The sequence below is a fragment of the Hippopotamus amphibius genome, chromosome 15 (assembly GCF_030028045.1).
Source record: "Hippopotamus amphibius kiboko isolate mHipAmp2 chromosome 15, mHipAmp2.hap2, whole genome shotgun sequence".
NCBI classification, from domain to species: Eukaryota; Metazoa; Chordata; class Mammalia; order Artiodactyla; family Hippopotamidae; genus Hippopotamus; species Hippopotamus amphibius.
Window position 1 is genome coordinate 15,592,625 of NC_080200.1, and position 19,460 is coordinate 15,612,084.

Below are 19,460 nucleotides of genomic sequence, written 5' to 3' on the forward strand. Positions count from 1 at the left end.
TTTTCACCAGGTAGATTCTTACCTTCCAATCTTGTCCCAACTCTCAGGAGCTTTCCAGAACCGCCCCCACCCCCCGCGGGGCGGGGGGAGGGCATCTGCCCAAGACTGGGCTAAGCAGGGTGTGGCTGTAAACCAAAGTGAAGAGATCCGAGACCAAGATACCAAAAACCAAAATCAAGTTACGTTTATTGGTGGGGCCCACCCCTGCTGTCCAGGAGAAAGGAGGTCCCCCAAGGAGTCCCCCCGGACGAAACAGAAATGGCGGGAAGGGCCCATACACAAAAGAACGTCTCTGAGGTCCTTGTGTTTGTTTTTTTTTATAAAATGAATGAGTCCTTCGCGCGGGGCCTCCCAGCCATCCAAGCCTTGACCGGGAGTCCAGCTGCCCGCGGTGTGACCTCAGACCCTCACCCTGCAGACCACCCGAGCCCCTGGACCTTGGCCCCGGGCAGGGGCGCTGGGCAGAAGCCGAGGTCGGCAGTGGGCAAGGGGCTGCGGCCCCTTCACACGCTCATGGTCATCCCGGGGGAGTACTGCGGAAAGACGAGGGGGTGGCGCGCGGGGGCCGGCTCAGTTCCGGCCTAGGCTGGGACCCGCCCCCCGGGGGGGAATGGGGGACAGGGCGGTGTGGACATGGGGAGCGAAGGGATGAGGGAGCGAGGCGAGGGGAGGCCGCCCTGGGCCGCGGGTCCCAGGGTTGGGGGTGGGGTGTGGGCGGGGCGGTGAGAGAGGGCGGGCCTGGGGAGGGGGAAAGGGGGAGGAAGGGAAGGATGCCGCGGCCGCCCCCCCACCTGGCCCGCCGCGGTCACGGTCTTGCTCTGGCCCCCCGGCCGCCCCGCCGGGGTCTGCCCGCCAGGCCCCTCCGGCCCGACGCCGCCGCGGGGGGGGAGTCGACGCAGTCGCTTACGCTTTCGCTCGGGAACGGGTGCAGGAAGGTCCCGGCGGCCGCCATCTCGCCGTCGTCCCGCGGGGTGCCCGGGGTGTTGCTCAGGCCGGCCACGGCGCCGGGGGAGCTCTGGGGGCGGCCGCGGTCAGCGCGGAACACCCCGCCCCGCGGGCCGGGCCCCCACCGCCGCGCGGCCCAACCCAGACGAGGCCTCTCCGCGCGGGCCGCCCCCGCCCCCGCCGCCCGCCGCCCGCCGCCCGCCGGAGCGCGGCCCCCTCACCTTCGGCAACCCGTCCAGATCGCCCGAGCCTGTGGAACGACAGACGGCGGACACGCGGCTCAGACGCCCCTGCGCCGTCAAGCCGGCTCCACGGACCCCTTCCCAAGCTGCCCCCGCGCCCGCGCCCCCTCCCTCCGCCCAGCCCACTGGGGGGGTCCCGGGCGAAGGGCCCAGATCGGGGGCGGAGGGGTCAGTGCCGGCGGCCCGGCGCCCCCACGGTTGTTACTGGACCCTCCCCCAGCGTAGCCCCAGTCACTGAGCAGCCTCGAGAAAGTCGGCCCCCCCCCCACCCCCGCCACGCCCGCCCAGCACACAGAGGCGGAGGAGCTGAAGAAGGCCGCCAGGGGGCGCACGAGGCTCGCGAAGCCGCGGGGCGGGGCGGGGCGGGGGTGTCTGTGCGTCCAGGGACCCCACCCACTCACCCAGGGATCCGTTTACGTGGTGAGGCTCCATCGCACTCATGGCGGCCATGGGGCCCTCCGGACCAGGGCCAAGCGGGAACTGCAGGTAGAGGAGCAGCTTGGGGCTGGGGCCACCAGCTCTCCGCCCCCACCCCGCAACCGCCCCGCAAACCCCCACTTACATTAGCCCGGCCGGCGCCCGGCCCGATGGGGTTCATGATGGTGTACATGTTCTCACTGGAGTTGGTGGAGTCTGAGGCAGCACACGAGGGGCTGAGGTGTGAGAAAGCCTCACCCAAGTATACCCCTCCCCATGTCCCGCCCAGGCTGTAGTACCTCCAGGGCTGGGCATGATGGGTGTTCCAGGGGGCCCGCCTCCTCCTGGGGGTCCCTGCACATAGAGGCAGACACAGAAGATGAGAAAGGCACCCCCATCTGCCACCCCACAGCCCCTGCCCCCAGGTCGAGAGTCCCGGCTTCAGCCCCACTCACCGTGTAACTGCCCGGGGAGGAGGAGGAGTAGGGGATCTAGGGAGAGGGGCAGCTGTGAGCAGTCCGCCCATTCTACCACCTCACACACTCCTAAGCCCTCCACCCCTCATCCCGACACTCACCGAGTTGGCACTGGGGCTGGCCCATGGACCACGCACTGCAGGTCCCCTAGAATAGACAGTGGTGGGCCCTGGGTCTCAGCCAGGCGGTACCCAGTCCCCCACCACAAACTCCCTGACACCTCCCACCCTGCCCCACATGCCCTCACGGCAGCATATGTTGGCCGAGAAGTAACCAAACACAGATTCCAGGCCAGCCTTCAAATCCCAACCCATCCATCACTCGCTGGTCTTTGAGCCTGAGTTTCCCCACCCAGCAGTGGAGTAAACAGTATCGGGCTGTTGTGCGGCTTCGGGGTCTGCCCCAGCATACGCAGCCCATGAAGCTAGGTGGTGGCCCACATGGGCACACTCCTGGGGGTCCCTGAGGGCCTTACATGTTCATGGTGGGCAAACCCGGGCCAGCAAGAGAGTTGGGTGGGGGCCGCATGCCACCTCCATAGCTCTGTGAAGGAAAAGGTGCCGTGAGTGCAGGCCAAGGGAGGGCAGTCCCTGAAGCTCCCCTGATGTCTGGGTCCAGCCCTTACCTGGGGCCCGACGCTGGTCATGCCCCGTGGAGGTGTCACCCTCTGCATTGGGCCCATGCTCGAGTGCCCTGGGGGCACAAAGAAGAGGGCTCAGGCCGGCAGCACTCCCCAGTGTGGACCCGGGCTGGGGTGGCGGTGGGGGGTGTTCCTGCAGTTAGGCAGCGGGGAACTGATTCTGGGGTCCTGAGGGGTGGGGGGGGACAGCCGGTGGAGCTTCCCGACTCACCCTGAGCACGCGGGGAGGGGTCCATGGCGCCAGGGAGGAGGGGCTGGGAGCCGGGGAGGCCCACGGGAGGCTGCGGAAGGGGAGTGGCAGCCCTGAGTGTGGGTGCCCCCACCCTGGCCCAATTCCTGCCCCCCCTCCCCTCATCCCTCTCTCACCTGACTCGGCATCCGCAGGGTGGGCCGGGGGCCCCCTGGGAACCGCGGTGACATGAAAGGCTGGAAGAGGTGGGCCGGGGGTCAGCGCCTCCCCCCACCTGCTCCGCCCCCAAAGCTGTCCGGTTCCTACTGCACCCGGGCCCCCAGCGTGGACAGTCCCCTCCTCCAAGACCAGCCGGCAAACCTCAGCTAGCTGCGCCGGGGTGGGTGCCGGGTGCGTGGGAGCGCAGTGGACGGGCCCAGGGCCCAGGGGGGGCGGTGTGCGTGCTCGAGGGGGCAGGGCATCACAGTTCCTTACCTGAACATGAGGCCCCATCATGGGGGCGTTGGGGTTGTGGGGGGAAGGCTGGGAGCCGGGGGGGCCCTAGGAGGACAGAACCAGGTGGGTTGGGAGGAGCGAGGTCCCCCGCAGTTCCACGGTTTCCCGTGGCTCTGCTGAGCCTGGTCGGGGAGAAGAGGGGACACCGTGGAGGCAGGAGAGTGGGCCAACTGGCCCCATCTGCGGGACGCAGGCGGGGGTGGGGGGGTGGACCCTAAGGGGAGGGTCATGGGCAGGACTCGTGGTTCAGAGAGCCAAGCTCTGCGACCCCAGGCACCCTGAAACACGCGCGCGCGCGCGCGCGCGCGCGCAGGCCTAGTGCAGAGACCCCACCCTCTGCCGCACCGGGGCCCAGGCCATGTGGCCCCTCCCTCACTGGCCCTACCGAAGCCCGCAGGCACATACCCACCCCGCACTGCCCACGCCTGTCACCTTCCGACACAAGCCCACCCAGGGTCGGGGGACAGGGAGCCCCAGTCCTGGCGATACCTGGAAGAAGCCGGCTGCCATGGGGCCTGATGCCATCGCATCACTGGGGGCCATGCTCCCCATCACTGGGCTGGGGGCCGCTGCAGCGCTCTGCAGGGGTAGGGGAGATGGCAAGAGCCCCGTCAGGTCACTTCCTGCCCAAGTCTTTCCTCCTCTCCCCTAGCAGCCGGCCCCCCGGAACAAGGAATCCAAGCCATCTAACGACTCAGGCATGGGAGGATCTGGGGGTGGGGGGCTCTAGGTGAGGGAAGAGCAGCTGCCCCTGTCCCTACCCTGGCTTACCAACCCGATGTGCTGAGTGGCCCTCAGCAAGGGCTATGCCTCCTTGCTGCGCCCATGACCCTGGAGGTGATCAAGGCCCAGCCCCGCTGAGCCCACCCCAGGTGATCAGGGACTTCAGCGCCCAATGAGTCCCCATCCTGAGAATTCTGGGGGTCTGAAAACGCCATCCACCCAGGACTCCAGGGTGTGTCTCATCCTTCTAGCACAAGCTTGTTCTTTTGGTCTGAATCTAACTTCAGATGGGTGGGGGCACAGTCCTAACCAGCCCTGAGTCCTCCTGGCTGGCAAGGCCGCTTAGCTGGGCCCCCAAGACACCTCAGATCAACAGACAAAAAAATCAATAGGCAGCTTCAAGATGAACCTCTCTCCCAGAGGGCTCCTCCTTGGAGCTACTGTACAGACCACTCCCCCTCCTCCTCCAGGAAGGAGGGGAAGGAAGGGCAGAACTTGGCAGTGGGGTCTCCAGGCCCCCAACCTCTCTTCAGATGGGGGAGGGGAGAGGACTGGGTGTCTGAGAGGGGAGTTCCCGTGTCTGCCAAGGGAGGAGATGCTGGTGGCAGGCCCGGAGTTGGCAGGGGGACAGGATGACAGGCCACTTCCTCTGGTCGGTTCCAAGTCCCAGGCTTGTCTGCCTTTGGGGCCCACAGAGCAGGGGGAAAGGGGGAGATAGAGGCCTAGTCTTTAGGGCAGAGGAGACACATGAAAAGGATAGGGAAGAGGGAAGACACTGCAGGCATTGAGTCGAGCACTTCTCTTAAGGCCCCTCCCCCCTCCCCTTCCAGGCCCCAAAAGGAAGGGAATGGTCTGTCTGGGGCACTGCTGTCCCTGGAGCTGGCACAAGCCAGCACAGAGGGGCACTTAGGACTTTGTGGAACGGCAGCCACTTGGGTTCAGAGCGGTTAAGCACTTTGCTCATGGTCACACAGCACATCCTGCCCTACAGGAGTGGGGAAAGGGGCCCCATGTCTGGGTTAGAGCAGGGCCCCTGGAGACACACCCTTCCCTTTGTGGACTGACGCCTGCCCCACTTCTTGCTCCTTCTCAAAGGTCAGCCTCTGAAGGATTTCTGCCCAGGCCCAAGCTGGGAGGGTACCAGTGGGAGCGCTCCCAGGACCCAGCACAAATCTTTGAAAACACATGCGACCCTGGGGGTGGGGGTGGGGGGACAAAGCTCTGGACCCCCTTCAAACTGCTGGGTCACCCCTGCCCTCTACCTCACCCTCTCCCACAAACACAGCCTGGTGGCGTAGAGCAGCTACTCTTGCTGGCTGGCGCCTGCCTCAGTGGCTGGAGGGGAACAGCACTGAGCCCTGAGTCTGTCCACCCCTCCCCAACGCATAGGGAGGGCAGGAGGGCAGCCCCCCTTTCAGCCACAGCAGGCGCCAGAGCATTTCCTGGTTAGGGAAAGTGACGGTGCGGGTGGCCGCTGCTCCAGACTTTGAGGTGTGGGGGCGGGGAGATGAGTCTCCCCAACTCTAGGCCTTGAAGGGTTAATCTGGGGGGGGGGAGGGGATAGGGAGGAGGAGGGCTCACCCTCCCGGGGCGGATGACCTGAGATGGACCCCCCACGTCAATCATCCACCCAGAGGCGCCAGCCCGGCCTGCGTTGCCATGACAACAGGCTGGGCGCGCGCTTGCGTTTCCTGGAGACGCCGAGGTCGGCCCCCAGCCCCGAGGCGCTGACGGAGCCCCCCTCCGAGGGCGGAGGGCGGAGGGCGGGAGGAGGGAGCCCCGACTGCGAGGGGGAGAGGCGGCAGGACGCCCCTCACCCCACCCCCCAGTAACTGCGGAGGTGGGGCAGAACATGTAGCTGGCTGCGGTGTGCTGACACAGGGACCCTGTCACCCCAGGGCCGGGGCGCCACCCCCCTCCCCTGACGCACCCCGCTGCCATGGTAACCAGCGCGCCCCAGGAAGCGCGCTCACTCTGCTGGGAGACCGCGCTCTCCCCTCCCCGGAGGCGCTGGGCCCGGGCGGGGGCGGGGCGGGGGAAGGGAGGGCTGCGCAGCCTGGGAGGGGAACACAGCCCAAGGGACCCCGGAGAGGCACAGGGAGGAGCTGGGGCTACACTGGGGAGAGAGAGCCGGGCCCACGCGGAGTCACGCACGCATTCTGTTCCAGACACTTCTGCTACCCCAGTTCTGGCTGGACCACAACATGAACAGTGGGACCTGATGGGGGTGAAGAGCGGTGACCTCGGCTCCCTCCCTATATGTAAATGCGCATACGGCGTGCCTGGGGCGTCTTCAGGGACAGGGTGAATCCCGGCCTTCTCGGGCTGCACCCTGGCCCTGCAGAGGCCTGCACTCCTGTACAGGGGGGCCTCTCTGCTGGGAGGCGGTGCGTGGTATGTGACCCTGGCAGGCCCCAAGGGGCACAGCAGGGCGGAGGGCTCAGGATGGGAAGGCGCCGCTGCAGGAGAATGGGTGCAAGGGAGAAGGGGAGGGCAGGGGGAACCTCTCTGAGGGGCCAGGTGGCCAAGCCCCACAGGCCAGGGCGAGGAGGTAGAAGACAGGGGGCTGCCATCTGCTCCGCCATGACAAGGTGCCACCCGCCCCTCATGTAACCCACCCTCCTCTCCCAACAGGCCTCTGACTCCCACTTGCTAGGAAACAGGCCAAAGACGTGAGGTCAGTGAAGTCAGCAGCCCCAGTCGCAGAGCAAGGTTGGGAGGTCTGCCAAGGGCTCGGCCTCCCCTGCTCCAGGGTGCACGGGCAGTTAGCCATCCCCCAGCACCCCTGCCTGGGCCCCCACCTCAGAAGCCTTGGAAAGGCTGGGGTGGGAGGGGACAAGCCGTGGTGGCCATCCGGCCCCACCCCGTCCCGCATACATAGAGCCAGGGAGGCAGGAACTGTGGTTCTGTCTACCTGGTTCTACGTGGGGTTCATGTGACAGGGAGCAAAGGAGGGGCTGGCCTCAGGAAGGTGTGGGGCTCATGGGGACCCTCAGGAGCTGGGCGCAGTGGGGAGCACAGGGACCCCACAGAAGCCGTGCTCTCAGGTCAAACCCCACAGCCCGGTCTACCAGCCCACCAGAGCCAGCTTCAGGTCATGCAGTGCCCCCAAGACCACAGGCCCCTGCCCACACCCACGAGCCCTGGTCCCAGCCCCTGGGGCGAGGACTCACGTAGTCCTGGAAGGCCTTGGCTTCACTCGAGTGCTCGCACGCCTCTCTGCGGTCGGGCGCTGCACAGTACAAGTCCCAGAACACGCTGTGGGCGGCAGGGGGGGACGATGGTTTCCCCACGCGCCCCCACCCAGCCCCCCTCCGTGACCCACCCGCACCAGCCTCGCACGCACCACCACCAGGAATGCAGAAAGCCAGGGGGCTCCCCCAGTGTAATATTCTTCTCCCATCGGATCTGCAGGGGAGAGGGAAGGAAGGTGAGGGTCTCACTGCTCAGCCCTGTCTGACCCCTTCCCCTCCCAAGAGGCAGCACCAGCCCAGCCCAGGGCCCAGGGAACACCGGGGCAGGAAAGCAGCGCATCAGAGCAAGGAGGCCAGAAGGGGGGGCAGCTCAGTGAGGAGAGCGACAGAGAAGCACAAGGCAGAGCCTCAGATGGATGGACAGACACCAGGATGCCAGCCTGTGGGCCCCGCCCCAGCCCTCAGTTTCCAGGACATGACCCGACTCCACCATGGGAGACCTGATAGAAATGAGGTAGGGAAGACCCCAGGGTGTAGGTGCCAAGGAAGGGCCTGGCTGTGTGGGGCGCTGCCTGGCCAGGCCAGCTTACCTCGGACAGAAAGGTCTGGGCTGACTTCTGGGCACCAACGTGCAGCAGGTATTCATACACGTACAGCGCCAACCTGCAGGCGGGTGAGGTGGGGGCCAGCTTAGGCTCTCAGGACGCCTGGGCCAGACCCAGAGCCGCACCCCAAGGGTCCCTGGGAAGGGCTCTCAGGTGAGGCACCTGCCCTCCAGTGGGAAGGTAGAGACGGGCACGGGCCCACAGTAAGCCCCTCACTGCACGTACCACCTACTGCCAGCCTCACTCATCTTCCTCTGCTGGTCCCCCCATCACCCCGTCTCCCCCACCCCTCAGAAGAGATGGCCTCCTCGCTAGCTGCTCAGCCTGGCCAACTCCTACACACACATCAACACCCAGCCTGCAGGCCCCGCCTCTAGGCAGCTACTCCTAGCAGTCCCCAGCCCCTCACTTCTAGGCCAAATTCTGCTCCGTTCAACACCCCCTGATGGACCAAGTCCTGACCCCATCCTGCCATTGCTGAGACCTCAGAGCAGCCTTGGCCCCTGGGAGGTCCTCTGCTTGGAAAAAGGGCTCCTGGGCTTTACTCTAGATTGTGTTCTGGGTGGGGTCTCCCAGCAGGCACCCTGGGCCATGTGTCCAGGGCCCAGTGCCTAACTCACTCGCAGCCTCGCCTGCCAGGAAAGGAAAGGGACTCCCTAACCCGAGGTCTTCCTCCTCCAGGTTTCCCTGGACCCCATCCTTTTCCTCAGCATCAGTTCTCATCCATCAGCAGTGGTTATGACACATCCGCACCAGCCCCCCCAGGGGAAGTCTGGGGAAATGGGAGGTAGGGCCAGCAGTGGCACTCAGCTGCCATGGCACTGCCTTGTCCAAATGCCCACAGTGCCCAGTACCCCTGGACACAGCAACTCGGCCACTGACCCCCCCAAGAGCACAGGCCACGAAACGCTCCCACCAGCACCACCATCCATGGGCCGCCAGACCATCCACGCTGCCTTGCACACCTTTCCATCCTTGGCCTCCACCATCCCCAAATCTATCTTCCACACCAGCCAGCGGAGGGACGATCCCCCACCTGCTAGGGTCACCCTTTCCTCAGCCACCCACTCTACCAGCACTGGCCCCTCGGGGCACCCCCAGGGTCTTCCTACTGCCCAGCCAGGCCCCAGGTGGGCCAAGGGGAGTCTGGATCCAAGACGGGGGGGCTTGGGACTTTCCCGGTGGTGCAGTGTTTTAAGAATCCGCCTGCCAAGGCAGGGGACACGGGTTCGATCTCTGGTCCGGGAAGACCCCACATGCCGCAGAGCAACTAAGCCCGTGCGCCACAACTACTGAGCCTGCACTCTAGAGCCCGCGAGCCACAGCTACTAAGCCCATGTGCCACAACTACTGAAGCCTGTGCACCTGGAACCTGTGCTCCGCAACGAGAAGCCACTGCAACTGAAGAGCCCGCGTGCCGCAACAAAGAGCACGCACCACAACTAGAGAAAGCCGACATGCAGCAATGAAGACCCAATGCAAAAATAAATAAAAAATAAATAAAAATTAAAATTAAAAAAAAAAGAAAAGACTTGGGGCTTCCCAAGGGCCAGCCTGAGGATGCTCCAGTGAAAGCTGAGGCCCTTCCAGATGTCTCTCCGCTCAGCTGGCCTCCCTCCCCTGGCTGCCGGCCCCATCCTAAAATAACCTTGCTTTGACTCACGCTCCTGCTTTCTCTCACCCTTCCCAGCCAGGCTGCTCGATCCTCACATCCCAGCCTCTCAGCAGACCACCTCCACCACCTCTACCCCCAGCTCTGGGTCAGACCTCACTGAGGCAGTTCTAGCCCTTCCATCCCAGCCCCCACCCCACGGCTTCTGCCCTTGCCCTGGACCCCCACCTCCCTCCCTTCATCCATCCATCCATCCTTTCAGTCATTCATTCATTCATTCAACATTCACCCAGCACCTCCTTGAGCAGGGAACACAAAAGACCCCTGTCTCCCTGGAGGCTACCTGCTCATCGGGAGAGACGGAGGAACAAAAATACAAAGGAGTAGGTAAGTCATCTGGTGGGTTGGAAGGTAGCGTGTGCTATAGAAGGATGAGGGGGGATATTAGGCAGTCAGGGTGGGCGGCTGTCCCAGGGCAAGCTATGTCCACAGCTCACATTACACCACGTGAGCTGTGACAGCCACTGGAGGGACAGAAACAGGGCACAGAGGGGTAGGATTTGTGGGGCTCACGTAGTTCTGAGCGTGGGTTTCCCGAAGACTGGCCAAGGTTCCTGCCTTGTCATCACACCCCTCTCAGCAGTGCCCTCAGCCCAAGCGCCCCCAGGTTCCAACATCGCACCCCGCAGTCTCCAGCATCTGCCCTTCTCCAGCCCAGTGGTCTTCCTCACCCTCCGGCCTCCAGGCTGACCTGTCCAACTCACTCCTGGGACCCCCTCCCTTTCTAGAGACCTCCTGGGCTTTCACGAAGGGCCTGCATCTACCAGGCCCGAGTCCATCAGTGAAGGAATGAACATGAAAAGTTAATGAGGCTGGAGGAGACCTGACCAGCCCCAGCCTGCTCACCACCTGACCCTCCAGGCAAATAGAGAGGTTTCGAGAAATCCAGCTGGCCCCTGGCCACCTTGGGGAACAGTGCAGGGAATGAGACACCCAGAGACAGGGAACAAGACAGAGTCGGGGGATCCGGGTAGGCTGTCCTAGAAGGGAAGCATGGCCGGGTGGGGGGGAGCACATGGGGGGCTGCAGTCTGGCCACCCCCCACCCTACCAAGGGCAGAAGGCTCTCCTCAGGGTTCAGGAAGCCTGCTGAAGAAGAGCATGTTGGCTCCCACCAAGCCCACCAGGGGCTCTACGCTGCCGGCCCATCGGGTCCTTCTCCATCACCTCACCCTCCACCGTCCAGCGGTAACATCTGACCCAGGATGCACGTCCTGGAGCCTGCTCTCTACCCCTGCCTGCTCTCCTCTCTCCTCCCGCCCTGCCCCAGCTCTCCCCTCTCCTCTCCTCTCCCTGGGTGGCCTCCCCTCCTGCTTTGATGGCTGATGCGGTGCAGCTGCCCACAGGGTTGCTCCAGCCTGGCCTCCCCCTGGAACTCAGGATCTCAGGGTCTACCGTCCACTTGACATCTTGAAGGCCCGGCCCCACCCCAGCTCCTTCCTCTCCTTCCCCTCCTGTTCCCCAGCCTGGGTGGTCTTGACTCACAGGGGTGCGGTGCAAGTGTGAAGATCCACCCAGCTGTCCCCCAGAGAGCACTGCATTTATTGAATTTAGGGGAAAAAACTTCAGGAGAAAGCACTTTCTCTCCTGATTCTGAGCCTTCTCCCTGACTTCCTCAGCACATACCTGGTCCAGGCCACCACTGTCACTTACCTGGATTTCAACAAGGCCCCTCCAGGAGCTGCTTCCTCCCCTGCCCACCAGCACTCCTCACTCAGACCCTCCAGTGCCCCCGCACACATTGGCCACTCTCTACCTCTCCACCCCAGGGCCTTTGCACAGGCTGTTTCCCTGCTAGAGACCCTTATGTCTCCGATGTCACCGAGCAGAGGCTTCCCTATCACTTCTAAGTCCAGCCCTGCTCCACTCTCCCCTCGCCCCCCATCATCTTATCTCCATTTGACACAAGGCTCTCTCCTTACCGCCTGCAGCCCCCACTGGACGTAGCTTTGGGAGGGCAAGGACTTTATCTCACTTCTGAGCTTACATACCGCTGGGCATCCTGGGCCCCCAGCCCAGGATGAATCAACCAACCCTGAGCCCCCTCCCTCCCCGGATGTCCAGCAGGCGCTGATGAAGCTCAGCACTTACTTACTATTCTGATGTTAAGGATGTGGGGTTTTATCCCAAGAACAAAGAGAAGCCAGAGAAGGTTTTCAGTTTTGCTTGATTTCTTCTACATGCTGGTACTTTAATTTTTATCAAGATTGAGTCTCAGAACTGTGAGCAGTTTTCTTTGTTTGTTTTCGGTGAAAAGTTCTGAAGCCTTGACATTTGGTTGGGTTGTTTTGGGACCTTCAGGGCCCGCCCCTCAGGAAGGGCTTCTGGCTTGGGGGTCACTGTCCAGGCCCTGAGCTGGGCTGTGGGAAGAAAGGGCCTGGGCTCTGGATGCAAATCCCAGCCCCACCCCACGCCTGGTCAGCAAACAACCTGCAGTATGAAGAGCCCACCTGTCAGAGGGGCTCCCGCTGCAAGAGGGCAGGAGGTGGGAGGGAGCGGGGGGCGCACCGGAGGCCCTCCCTCCACAAGGAAGGGTGCCCTGGAGGATACAGGGTGCCCGGCCCTGGAGTGCTCACGGGGCTGCCGCTGCGCAGGAAAGTGGTGACAGAATGGGGTACCGGAGCCTCCCGGACTGAAACGCAACAGGCCTACCTTCCTTATCAAGAATTACCATAATTACCAAGAATTAAGGCAACAGGTGCTCCCTGCCCAGCTCCCATCCCCCTTAAAGCCCCTGGAGTCACATGCTGCTGGGGGCTGAAGAAGCCCTCTACACGAGCCCCTCCCCGCCGGTGTCTAATCCATCACCAGGTCCCCCCACCAATACCCCTTAGGGACTCTCCAGCCCACACACTTCCTCCCTCCCCTCTGCCACTCTCACGGCCAGGCCTTCAGTTCTTAAGAGCCAGGGCGGTGGCCACCCTCCTCACCAGCCTCCTGGCAGCCTCAAGAGCCCCTTACAGCCTTTCTCCCACCCAGCAGCCAAAGTAACAACCCCCACTAATAAATTCCATCCCAGTATATGCCCCCCAGATACTGCCTCAAGATCTTCCCAGAAAGCTCCCCTGTGTCCACTGGCTCTGCTCAGCCTCCGGGACTCAGTTCTGGGGCTCCTTTCTCAAGAACCTCTTACCCATGCACCCCCCTCCAACAGGGATGCCACGGCCACACCCGGAAGCCCAGCTAGAGATGGGACAGACACATGGTGATGCTCTTGCCCCCTGGGAGGATGAACAAACTACCTGAGGCCATGTGCCCGCACCGAAACTAATCCTGGGAGAAAAACACAAGATGCCCAGTGACACTGACTACAACTGTCATTTATAGAACTATTCTAAAGCCACGTGGCAGCACTTAAAGTGTTCAAGGATATACACACAAGAAGCAAACGTTTAGATCTCTCCCCTCAATTTAGGACAGCATAGCCTCTTGGGCTGGTAGGGGGAAGGGATGCAAAGGGGACATGGGGGCCTTCAACTGTCCCTGTCACCTTCATCTCCTTATTTAAAAAGACCTGAAACCAATGACCAAACGCAAGCACTAGTTAGTTCCGGGTGGGAAGTGCTCTCGGGGCTTCCCTGTAGGTTGGAGTGTTCATCGTCTACAGAAGGAGAGGCTACGTCTTCCTGCAGCCAGCCCACTCAGACCCCAGCCTCCCTCTCGCCCACCCTGCCATCCCTTCACTGTGTTCCCTGGACCCAGCAGTCACCACTGTTTGCTGTGAGCCCCAAGGGCAGGGAGCCACCGTCTGTGCACCCAGCAGGCACTAAGTCCATTTCTGGGACAGGCTGGCCCAGTCCTAGTGCTGAGATGGGGAGCCAGAGGGGACTCAGGACAGGGGCCCAAAAAGGAAGGAGAGGAAGGGCAGGAGGAGTCAGGAGGGTGAGAACAGGGAGGCAAAAACAGTCCTGGAGAGTCGAGCAGTGGAACCCCCTTCACCCCATTTCACAGAGGAGGAAACCGAGGCCCAGAGACAGGAAGTGGTTTGGTCAGTGGCTGCCTGGGAAGGGTGTTCTACCTGCAGCCTCCCCCCTAGTCCTCGTGAGAATCCTGCAAGGCCGGCTGTCTGCCTTTCCGAGGGGAAACTGAGGCTCTTAGCAACCAGCCTGCCTCTCTAGTGTATTAGACCCCCACTTCTGAGAGCTCCCCTGTGCCCCAGAACTTGACGCTTCAGCAGGGTCTTTCTTCAGGGCCCAGCATCCTCATCAGTGAAGTGGATGCCACCATCTGGTGTTTTCCAAACTTTCTTTAGCAGCAGACCCTCGTTTCCAAGCCAACACTGCTACAGGACCCTCTTGAAAAGAAATGGAGGAGCGCAGGCTGGCTCTGGCCAAGAACTCAGATAACCCCCTCTTCCGCCCCTGGCCAAGAGTCGAGGCCGGGTTCGAAGAATCAAAATCTCTCCTGGATTGTCCAGTGGGATTGAAACTGAATTCCAAACCCCACCACCCCAGCTCAAACCTATTTCCTCCCTTCTCTTATCTCCACAGCCATCCCCTAAGCGGCCACCCTTAGCTCTCTCCCAGATAACTGTGCCTGCCTCCCCCAGGTCTCCTGGCCCTCTCCCCCCACCCAACCCCCAATAAGCCCCACTCCACAAAGGAGAAGGAGTGTACTTTCCAACACAAGCCTCTCTGGCCCACACGGTACACCCCCACCCTGGGCACCAGCCCCCAGCTCTTTGGCCTGGCCTCACCCTAGGGCCTTTGCACTTGCTGTGCCCTCGGTCATCAGGTCTTCCCCCAGGTCTCTGCACACCTGTCACTTCACTACCCACCCCCTTTCCCACTTTGCTTTCTTCATAGCTTAGCTCCAGATCCTCCCATTGGCTTGCTGAGTAACTCACTTGCCTCCTAGCTAGGATGTGGGCCTTTTTTTAAAATTTTAATGAATTAATTTTTGGCTGTGTTGGGTCTGCTGCGCACAGGCTTTCTCTAGTTGTGGCAAGTAGCAGCTACTCCTCGTTGCGGCGCTCAGGCTTCTCGTTGCAGTGGCTCCTCTTGTTGTGGAGCACGGGCTCTAGGCGCTCGGGCTTCAGTAGTTGTGACACATGGGCTCATTAGTTGCGGCTCACCGGCTCTAGAGCACAGGCTCAACAGTTGTGGCACATGGGCTTAGTTGCTCCGCGGCATGTGGGATCTTCCCGGACCAGGGCTCGAACCCACGTCTCCTGTGTTGGGAGGCGGATTCTTAACCACTGCACCACCAGGGAAGTCCTGAAGTTTTCTAATATGGGAGAGGATTGAGGTTTTTTTTTTTTGGCTTAAACAATAAACATTTATTTTTCACAGTTCTGGAGATGGGGAAGTTAAAGATCAAGGTGCTAAGAAGTTAGGCATCTGCTGTGAACTCTCTTCCTGGTTTGCAGATGGCGATCTTCTCATTGTATCTTTTTTTTTTTTTTTTTTAGGATGTGGGCTTCTTGAGTGCCTTCCCTACCACTACAGCCCAAGACCCAGCCCAGCACATGTCTGAAGAAGCGAATGATTCCCACTGGGGGAGAGGTAGCCCCCAGACCCCAGCAGCCAGGGTTACAAGGATGGCTGGAGATGTGCCAGGATCCCCAAGAGTGCAGTAGCTGGACACCCCCTACTTCTAATCTGGGCATGAGCCAGGTGCCACTGTCAAAAAAGTCTTCCTGCTTAATGGTACTTAGAAGTGGAGTCCCACCTAACAGTGCAGACAGACAAGAGCGGTCTGGAAGGGCAGTCACCTGTCTAGCATCTTTTGGCCGGAAGCATCTCTTCTCCAAAATGACCCCAAGGCTGCTGGGTAGACGCCCTCCTTGGAGGGTGGGGAGGTCCCCATGTTAGCCCAGTCAGAAAAGACAGGACTGGAGAGAGCCCATGTTCAGGGCTCCTTTTCACTGCCCAGACGTTCAAGTCCTCACTCCTGCTCTGGCCCTCAGAGAGAGTCATCATGGGATCGCTCCCTGATAGCCCAGCCTCCTGACTGCTCCAGCAGCTGGTTTCCTACCCTAGGTGGCTTGACTTCTAGTCCTGCAAATCAGCCAACTGGCCATCAGCCATCACAAGCCTTCCCTTTCCCCTGGCACTTTAACAGTATCGCAGACCATTGGGTGCCCTTGCTGCGAGACAGTCACAGGTTCAAGCACCTTCTGAACGCTCCCCAAACCTCAGAGATGGCATTGTTATTACGTCTGCATTTCTCAGGATAGGAAGATGAGCCTAGGAGGCGGTGCTCCCTCACCCAAAGCCACAGAGCAGGTAAGTGGCTGTGCCAGCAGGCAGGCGCTGCAGCTCAGCTGCCTCCCCACCCCAAGAAGCTCTGAGCACTCCCAGCCCCTCACTGCAGAGTCTGGGAGTTAGATTATCTGTCCCTCTAACCAGCCTGAGAGCATCTGCTAGCCACGGCCCAGCGCCATGCCCAGAACAAGTGGGGGCCCCAGGACTGTGAGCCTCGCTGCTTCCCCCGAAGGCCCCACCCAGCTGCCCCAGGCCCGGCTGGACAGGTGGCCTTGCGGGGGCGGAGCCGGCGCCCCTCATGCCCTTCTCCCATCTCTCGAGCTTTCACCAAGGAGTGGGGGTCGCAGAGCGGCCAGTCCCGCCTGCCCGGGGAAACTTCCCCAGAGGATGGGGGAAACGAATTGCGCCTCTCTGCGCACACGCGTTCGCAACCTCGCACATCCAAGTCTCAACCGTCGGGGGAGGACTCGCGACCCTCTAGTCCCGCTCGGATCTCGCGCGCCCCCGCAAATCTCGCGACCCCTTAAGCCCCTCACGCCCCTTGGGTCCAGAGCGCTCCCACGTTGCTCGCGACCCCTGGAGCCCCTCCGGTCTCGCGCGCCCCCTCAAATCTCGCTTCGGCCCCGCACCCACGTGCCCCACGCGGTGCCCGCCGGCGCAGGGGCCCACGGAAGCGGCGCGGCCGCCCAGCCCCGCCCCCGGCTCCCGCGGTCCCGGCCCACCGACTCACTTCTCGCGTGCCTGGCTGTCGGAGGGCACGGCCGAGCCCTTGCCCCCCTTGGCGTACATGCTGCTCCGTGCCGCCGCCGCCGCCGCCGCCGGGGCCCCACACCTGTCAGGCGGCGCCGCGGGCCGCGCTCCCGGTCGCCATAGCTACCCCGCGCCCCGGGCCTCACCGCCCGGAGCCCCGCGCGGGCATCGCGGGCATCGTCCGCGCGGGGGAGCTCCAGACGGCCGAGACGACGGCGGCGGCGGCGGCAGCTCCAGCTTTGGCTCCGGCCGCGGGTTTTATTTTCTTCCTCTCTTCCCTCAGCGCGGGCTGTTCCGGGAAGCGCGCCCCCCCCCCTTCTCCCGCCGCGCGCGCCCCCGCCCGCCGCCTCCCCGTCGCCCGCGGGCGCCGCTCTTAAAGGGGCGATGGCAGGAGCGCGGGTGGGTCCCGCCGCCGGGACCGTGGGCCGGGCGCGCACGCGCAGTGCCCGCCGCGGGGGAGGGGGCGCGGGGCTACACATACTCAGGGCGCGAGTGGGGACAGCCACCCGGGAGCACGCAGCGGGATACAGCTCATCACGGCTACATACACACCGTCCAGGTACACCCAGATTGTACACCCGAGAACACAGCCACACACTTAGTGGCGGCTACACTCTTCGACAGAGGACTCTGCACACATAAAGTCCGCATAGCTACTGGAACAGCCACTGAGTGCCCCGTAAAGCTACAGGCAGTTACACTGGGTGTATCACCCCGCAGAGCTACCCGCACCCAGCACGGGTGGGCACCGCCACACACACAGTCCGCCCAGGGACACACTGTCATACACGCAGGTATACACAGCTCATACCGTGGCTGTTATGGAACACTGAAACACACACTCCACAGGGACAGATCCAGGCTCACACAGGCACACAGCCGCAGAGACACCCATCAGCACCGTTGTGCCACAGCTTCCAACAGCTGTGGAAAGAGCCCACGCAGCTACTCGCTGTCACCCTGGGGCACACCGTCGCAGCCTCCCGTGGGCTCCGCACAGGGACCTGGGGTCTCACCGAACCGCAGATGACTCAGTCACACGCAACACACAGTCACACAACACACATGCAACACAAAGACACCACACAGACAAGACGCTCCTGGGGTACCCAGGCCACACCCTGGGAGCTAGCCTGCACTGCCCCACAGTCACACCTCGTGTCAGTTGTAGGTGCTGGGTGACTTGACGGACTGGGTCATGCGCGCTGGCTCTGCCTCTCAGCCGGTGCTGCCAGCTGTAAATATGCCACCTTTAATAGCACCTCTGCAGGAGGCAGGGCTGCAGGCACTGGGCACCCCATTCTCCCTCATGGGGCCCTTCTCCCCCCAGGAAGAGTGCAGAGGAGGTGGAGGCCAACACCGAGGCAAGGACACCCCCAGGGCAGGGGTGTCTGGGGTGGGGGTGGAGGCCTGTGTGCCAGGGTACGCGTGCGCAGTGTGCGCTGGACGGGCGTCGGCTAGGTGAGGGGAGGCAGTCCAGTTGTGACTCTAGGTCTAGATGCTTCTGTGAATGTTTGCCATAGGTATTCTTTTTTTGCTTTGTACCACCGCGAGTGTGTGTGTGTGTAAACACGCGGTTCCTGTGTGAGTGCACGTGTGTGTCGTTGGGCGTGGGGGTTTATCCGGCACCCAGTCGCTGTCCGGGCCACTGTCCCTGGATCTGCGATGGTGGTTGTGTGTCCGCGGCGGTCGAGCGGGGCCGAGTGACGCCGCGTCAGGTTTTGCGCACTAGTGTGTGTGCCTCCCCGAGTAGGTGGACTGCTGGCCCCCGGGACCTGTGTTGTGTGGTTGTGCGCTCAGATTTCCTATGTCGTGTGTGTGTGTGTGTGTGTGTGTGTGTGTGTGTGTGTGTTGATCAGAGCGCCCCTCCCGCTGTCGGCCGACCCCCCATTATGCTTCCCTCTTAGAAGCCCCCCCAACAGCCTCCCCCCAACCCAGGCCTTCTGGCGGGCGGGAAGTCATGAACCGCTGGGGTTCCAGACAGGCGAAGAGGAAGGGAAGGGCCAGGCCGGCCCCAGCCCCGCCTCCATCCCGAGGGGCCCCGGCCGGGGGTTGAGGGGGGACGCCAGCCCTTCCCACTTCCTGTCCAGCCGGTCGTCCCCTCCCCCAACTTCCTCTCCCGCGGGCCTCCCAGGCCCCCGGCCGGCGCGGAGGAGGGGCCCGCGCTGCGCCCTAATGGGGGCGCGGCCGGCCCGCTTCCGTCGGGCGTCGAGCTGGGGACTGCCCAGTGCCCCGGGGTCCACCGGTGGACGTGGACGTTAAAGACACCCTCATCATAATACCCGTTCCGATCACCGCTCTCCAGCACCTACTCCCAGCCAAACACAGAGAGGGTGTGACTCACCCACGTCACAGTGTATTGGTGACAGCTGTGACTCCCGGGTCCCACGGACGCTCCCACAACCACCCCCAGGCACCCCTATTTATTTCCTAATGCTCTGTTTCTCCCCAGGATTCTGTGTGCCCTGGGCAGGTCCATGGCCCTCTCTGAGCTGCGGTTCCTTGAGTCGATGTGTCTTCATCCTCCCCACAAACATTTATTGAGCTGTGTACTGGGTTCGGTGGACACGTTTCTACTGCTTGTGGAGCAGAGGGTCTGATGGGGAAGGCGGACAGTCCAACACTGGCGAAAAGTAGGATAATTTCAGAGAGTGCCACGTGCTGGGCAGAGGGAGGGCACCCGGGTGAAGAGGACGGGACGACCGCTGGGGCGGAAGGCGGAGGGAGGGAGGCTGGGAGGCGGAGGCGCCCGCGGCAGGGCTAGCTGCGGAGGGGGAGGCAGGAGAGACTAGCGCGGTTCTCATGGCAACAGGGAAGGATCTCCAAAACACAGTCTCGGCGCCTGTGGAAAAGTCCGAGTAGATGAAGCTCTGGGCCCCATGCGGCGTCCGGGGAGCTGAGCCGCG

The 19,460-nt window shown here is 62.8% G+C and overlaps 1 protein-coding gene across 1 annotated transcript; it reads right to left on the reverse strand.

Moving 5' to 3' along the window:
- Window positions 1-168: 168 nt before the first annotated feature.
- SSBP4 (single stranded DNA binding protein 4) lies at window positions 169-16,852 on the reverse strand. Its single transcript, XM_057709611.1, is given in 19 exon segments — window positions 169-533; window positions 792-889; window positions 892-1,015; window positions 1,167-1,195; window positions 1,589-1,667; window positions 1,750-1,820; window positions 1,904-1,958; window positions 2,060-2,095; window positions 2,182-2,227; window positions 2,556-2,623; window positions 2,706-2,773; window positions 2,932-3,001; window positions 3,087-3,146; window positions 3,385-3,450; window positions 3,895-3,984; window positions 7,302-7,386; window positions 7,475-7,536; window positions 7,913-7,985; window positions 16,535-16,852. Coding segments are annotated over 19 exon segments (1,269 nt in total). The 5' UTR covers window positions 16,594-16,852; the 3' UTR covers window positions 169-503.
- Window positions 16,853-19,460: the final 2,608 nt, after the last annotated feature.